The sequence below is a fragment of a genome, unplaced genomic scaffold (genome assembly GCF_019419815.1).
Source record: "Pyrus x bretschneideri cultivar Hongxiangsu unplaced genomic scaffold, Pyrus_bretschneideri_v1 Contig20, whole genome shotgun sequence".
Classification (NCBI taxonomy): domain Eukaryota; kingdom Viridiplantae; phylum Streptophyta; class Magnoliopsida; order Rosales; family Rosaceae; genus Pyrus; species Pyrus x bretschneideri.
This window is the reverse complement of record NW_025999502.1, coordinates 3421451-3427450: the sequence shown is the minus strand read 5'-3', so window position 1 is coordinate 3427450 and position 6000 is coordinate 3421451. Positions and strand designations below refer to the sequence as shown.

General features: G+C 38.2%; 1 protein-coding gene and 1 pseudogene across 1 annotated transcript; both read left to right on the top strand.

Annotated features, from left to right (window-relative positions):
- Nucleotides 1-1274, top strand: LOC125477010 (annotated as a pseudogene).
- Nucleotides 1275-1530: 256 nt separating this feature from the next.
- LOC103931486 (putative B3 domain-containing protein Os03g0621600) lies at nucleotides 1531-3089 on the top strand. Its single transcript, XM_048583748.1, has 4 exons — nucleotides 1531-1687; nucleotides 1780-2144; nucleotides 2273-2546; nucleotides 2655-3089. The coding sequence occupies exons 1-4, from the start codon at nucleotides 1531-1533 to the stop codon at nucleotides 2720-2722; spliced, it is 864 nt and encodes a 287-aa protein (XP_048439705.1). The 3' UTR covers nucleotides 2723-3089.
- The last annotated feature ends 2911 nt before the right edge of the window (nucleotides 3090-6000 follow it).

Below are 6000 nucleotides of genomic sequence, written 5' to 3'. Positions count from 1 at the left end.
AAGGAAATTAAACATTTGCGTTCGTGTATTTGACAAGGATTTCACAGAGATCAACTATCCATTGACAATGCCCGAGATGGAAGAAACCGATGAAGATGATGATTCCGACAATAGTTCTTGGGATGATGATGACGACTCTGATTGTGTTGAAGTCTTGGACAACATCATGTCCCGCTCAAGAAAAACAAGGGACAAATCTCCATTGTCATGTCCTCGGCCTCATAAGAAGCACAGAACAAGTTCAACTGGTAAAACCAGAAACCAAAAAAAAAAAAAAATACACTGATTACATTAGGAAATGATGTTTGAGAAGTCAATAAAATCTAAATCAGAAATAAAAATTGAACATTAATACGCAACATATGTTTCGCTTCGAATTTTTACCTTATTGTGCTTTCGGCCTTTCTGTTATAACTTGCAATATCCTACTGTGTTCTTTGACATGCAAAGCTCAGTTTGCATACAAAAGACACGGTGAAGGCACCTCCAGCACTCCAAAACGAGCTCAAACAGTTCTTGGGAGTATGCATGCGTCGAATGCAAGAGGAAAAGCTGTTGTAGCTCTTCGGAGAGCCACAACTTTCAAATCTGACAGCCCTTATTTCATAGTTCCCATGAAGCGCACTTATATCAATGGACATTCTGTGGTAAGTTCCCTATAGACAACCATCCTGGACCGTCAAATTTGTTTGCTTATGGTTGGACTGAATTTGTAAGAGGCAATAATTTGGAAGTTGGTGATGTGTGCGTACTTGTGTTGATCGATGACACTAAACTTGTGTTTGAAGTTGTCATTTTTCGCACCACAGAAACTGCACATACATTCTCACCACCAGGTACGTTGTCTTTTAATTTCTGAACTGATTAATTGATGGAAGTGCCATAGTGATTAACTATCCATCACGTTCATCTTCCGTGATGTGCCTGCAGATGTTGAAGGGGAACAAACAATGTCCCAAGTGGAAGAAACTGATGAAGATGATGATTCCATTGAAATCTTGGACGATTTTCCAACATGCTCAAAAATAAATACGAAATCACCAATAGCACTACAGCCTCACAAGAAAAACAGAACATGTTCAACAGCAGAAAACCACAGAAAGAAATTTGGTGGCTCGTCTTTGACTAAAAAAATAATGAACCGAAGAACTCTTCAAGTTCTTAGGAAGATGAACCCAGTTACGGCACATGGTACAAATAGAGCCCTTCAGAGAGCAAGGGTTGTTATTAGTCCCTCGTATATCCATGCACATTATGTGGTAAGCTTTTTATAGAGAGAGATAATGTACAAGTTCTGCTAATTTTATCTCTGTATATGTGTGTGTGTGTGTGTTAGTTTTGAAACTGAAAATTAAGCTCGAGCAAATTACAACGAAAATCCTCTCCAAATTACCTGATTCTCTTTCTTTTCAGTATTTGGGAGCCAAGTTTACTAAGGAACACTTTCTTAAGCGGAATTATCATCAAATCATCCTTCGTGTATCGGATGGAAGAACTTGGCCTGTCAAATTAAGCAAACGTCAGAAAAACATGGTTCGACTCCAGAATGGTTGGATTACATTTGTGCAAGACAATCATTTGGAAATTGGTGATGTGTGTGTATTTGCGTTGATTAACAACATCGAAGGTTTAATGGATGTTGTTATTTTCCGCACTATAGAAGCTGCACGTTGCAACTTGTCACAAGGTAAGTTGTCTATTAATTTCTGAACTGAAGTTGATGGAATTTCCATAGAGATTAACCATCTGTCACCTTAATCTTTTGCGGTGTGCTTGCAGAAGTTGATGGGGAAAAAGAAATGTCCCAAATGGAAGAAACTGATGAAGATGATGATTGTGTTGAAATCTTGGACGATTCTCCACCATGCCTGAAAACAAAGAAAAAATCCCCAATTGCAACACAGCGTCACAAGAAAAACAGAGCAGGTTCCATTAGCACTTCAGAAAACCACATGAAGAAATTTGGTGGCTCGTCTTGGACTAAAGAATTAGTAAAACGAAGACCTGATCAGGTTCCTAGGATGATGAATCCACTTACGGTAAGCGGAACAAATAGAGCTCTTCAGAGAGCAAGGGCTTTCAAGTCTGAATACCCTTGTTGCACGGTTGTTATGCATCCCTCGTATATCCAGGCAAATACTTTGGTAAGCTTTCTAGAGAGACAGATCATGTACAACTTCTGCTAGTATGAATTGAAAACTATTAAGCTAAATAAAATTACGTTCTAAATACTCCAAAAATTTAGTCTTACCTGCTTCTCTTTCTATTTCAGAATTTGGAAGCTAAGTTTGCCCGGGAACATCTTCTATACAGGACTCATGATAATGTGATTCTTCGTGTTTCGGGTGGAAGAACTTGGCCTGTCAAATTACACCAATATAGCAAAAATGGACTGAAATTCCAGAGTGGCTGGATGAAATTTGTGCAAGACAATGGTTTGGAAATCGGTGATGTGTGTGTTTTCATGTTGATCAATTATACCGAACATTTAATTGATGTAGTCATTTTCCGCGGTAGAGAAACTGCTGATTGCACCTTTTCACCAGGTGAGCAAGTTTTCTGTTGGTTGTGAGTTTCTTTCTGCTCCATTAGGTCTGTCATCTGCATAACTTATACGAGTGTTATTCTTATCCCTTTTTCTGTCTTTGTTTTAGGGAAAGCTCGATCAATTTTCAAGGATCAGTTCAAGTCGAAAAATAAGAAAGTAGCCGGATGGATGTAGTTGTTGAAGCTGAGTATTTCTACATGAATACTACCCAACATTAATCTGAATATTGAAGGCAGAGTAAAAAAGGCCTGCAAATTTAATGATGTCCATGTCCTCCACTTGTTATTTTGATCACCCTTATAAAGGGCATCATCCTAAGAACCCCTTTTGTTGTTATGAATTTCAACTTCAACTTGAACCCTACATTTTGGATGCCATAGTTATGAGAAATGTTGTCTTTGTGCTTAACCTTAGCTTAGGTGGAACGGGTTCAGTGTCACCTTGGACTTGCGAGCCACTTATATAAGGCAATGTAATGAGTCTTGCACATGAACTTGAGTGACCACAGGCATCATGATGGTAGTAAACTTGTTTTCTGATAGTCCCTATCCAACAATCAATATTCCGTACACTCTAATTTTCATCTTGGCTTACTTGAGTGTGCACCATTCTGGTTCGTTATTACTTGTTCGTGGTATAGAAAATAACACATTCTTCTACATAATGGATTACTGTGCATTTGTTACATCGGATTATCTCGGACTAGACTAGCTTCAGGAATTAAGTTGGACTGGCTTAACATGGACTAAGCAGTATAAGAATAATGAAGCGTTTGGTACAGTGCCGGACTAGCAAGCGGACTAAATATATTTTTGGAATTTGATATTTTTTATACCAACCTTTTCTCTCTCTCACCATTTATCATGGAGGCAGATTCTCTGCCCTCCTATTTGGGTGCCCTTCCCATCCCCTCCTATTTGTGTGGTCACGGTTAAGCCACATCAACATTTTATATTCATATTATTTTTTGTCTTATTATCTCTACAAAAAAATCAATATAAAATATTGACGTGACTTAACCGTAATCTCACAAAATAGGAGGGGATGGGAAGGGCACCCAAACAGGAGGGCAGACAATCTGCCTCCATTTGTCACACCTTCTTTCTATAGAATATCGAGCACATAACCAAATAGTCTAACTTAAACCCAAAATCAAATAAAACACTGAACGTGGAAAAACCATAGTTGTGAGCTCGTCTTTCCAGTAAAATTTAGTTGTAAATATTCAAAATCAAACATCTCTCTAATAAAACCAATTCTAAATATTCAAAACCAAAACACAAAAATCAAAATCCTAAAAATTATCTTTCTATAATCGAGTTCCATCGCCCCGCACCTCTCTTTCTTTGAAATTTGCAGATCGTGTTTCTCTTTTATCCAGAAAAAAGCCAAAGATATAAACCATTTCAATTTCATCAAAATATATTTCAACTCCGACAGATTTCATCTAGAACTAGAAATAAGACACGCTCATATATTTAAACCTCAAAAACAAAAGAATTGCAAATGAGAGTCAGAGAGAGAATTTCAACTTCTTCCTTTTCTCTCTAGTTCAGTATTAATGAAAGCTCTACACACATCAATGGCGAATTTAGCAAAGAAACAATTTTGCAATCCAAAATTGACCAAACCACTCTCAAATTTAAGCTAAACAATCATCATATCATCAGAACTATAAAAAAATTAAACATTACCCACTAAAAATAAATCAAAACAATATTTGGATCCTCATCAGCTCACCCCCGTCATAGCCTTTTTAGGCTTCCCAGGACCCAGATCCGGCCGACCCATATGATGTAGACGACGAGGTAATCGTCGAAGATGAAGTAGTTGACGAGTTCGGTGTCGGAGATGAAGTTGTGCCCGAAGCCTTTGCCGTCGAAATCAAGGTCAAGGAGGTGAATTGAGCAGCATGATGCGATGTGCTGTCGCAGTCGAGGTTGAGGAGGTGAATCAAGCATAATGAAGCGAAGTTCTTAGCTAATCCCCTGCTTTTTGGGGGGACTTGTGAAGACCGGTTAGTGATGTCTCTAGTGAAAATGAGTCCTAGTTAATCTCATTAACACTAGTCCCGCAAGGAAACAAACACTGGACTATATTAATATTTAATCTAGTCTAGTCCAATGAGAGCTAAGACGGGCAAACAAACGCCCCTTAGTTACCGTCTATGAAAAAGAAAGAACCTCTAACAAAATGACATAACAGGAGAGACGTGAAATGCTTTTTCCCCCTCAAAGTGATCGAACTCAGTAGCTAAAGCACTCAAATGGCAATACCCAAATCACAAGTACGTCTAATACTGAGCACGACGGTTTAAGATATTAGTCACAGTTAATTTATCAAACAAGTGGCATGCTAGGGAGCCATAGCGCAGACTCCATGTGAGTAACTTTAATATATGTGATATGGTGATTACCCATGAAATCCTCATGTTAGTAGATTTTGTAGATATGACATGGATTTATAAATGTGTTTTTCTACTAAATATTATTGCTTTCATATTTTTCCATCCATCTGTATTTTTCATGAAATGTGATTTGACTTGCATATTTGAAATGTTTATGAACTTGAGGGTTAGTAGAGAACTGATAACCTGTTGACATGGGGAATTGATGTATCAAAAGTGTCATGTCTTATTTCATTGAGCCGTTTGAAATTGTTTCCTTGGATTATGCTCGGTTCCGTTGAGTGCTCCAAAATCGGGTTTAGCTGGGGTTCCGTTGAGTGGTCTGGTTCCCTACTCTATTTGATTCTGTTGAGTGGTTCAGGATCCATTAATATGTTTTCGTTTGGATTTTGTTGAGTGGTTTAGAATGCCTCGTACGTAACAATTTTGTTGAGTAGTCTAGAATCGTATCCTATTCGGATTCTGTTGAGTGGTCAGGAATCCCTCCTACTGTGCGATTATGTTGAGTGGTCCGGAATCGTATCCGTTCAGTTCTGTTGATTGATCTAGAACCCAAAGTAATTTGGATTTCGTTGAGTAGCCCGAAATCTCGCATCCCTTGGCTTCGTTGGTTCTTTGAAACAAGTCTAGAATGTGAAAGCTTAGGAGATGTAGGTTTCGGCCGAACTATATCGCTCTAGCGCTAGTTTTCAGTGCATTTATGAATTAGAAATTTGAGGACCTTTGATTTAGAAAGGCCAATGAATGTTTGTGTGACTTCTTCATAATTTTTAGTGATTGGATTATGATTTATAAAGTAGGCTTTAATGATTGATGTTTATAAGCTGTGATCGATGAAAATATTTTATGATTATCACATATGTCGGATTATTGTCGCTCACACGAACTTCTCAGCTTATTCGAGTTGTTACTTTGTCCAGTGCACCATTTCCACGGTGTAGGGGCGATTGTGTAGGTGACAGAGCTTAGTTGATACAAGGAGTTCTTAGGTTAGCAGTCGAGTTCAAAGTTTGGAGTGCTCTCTATTTCTTACCTTGTATTTCCT

What these genes read in the sequence shown, in the direction of transcription:
- LOC103931486 (XM_048583748.1), top strand. Translation starts at nt 1,531, where the DNA reads ATGGTTCGACTCCAGAATGGTTGGATTACATTTGTGCAAGACAATCAT. An exon ending in ATATCCAGGCAAATACTTTG is followed by an intron (nt 2,145 to 2,272) that starts GTAAGCTTTCTA and finishes TTTCTATTTCAG; the next exon opens with AATTTGGAAGCTAAGTTTGC. An exon ending in TGATTGCACCTTTTCACCAG is followed by an intron (nt 2,547 to 2,654) that starts GTGAGCAAGTTT and finishes TCTTTGTTTTAG; the next exon opens with GGAAAGCTCGATCAATTTTC.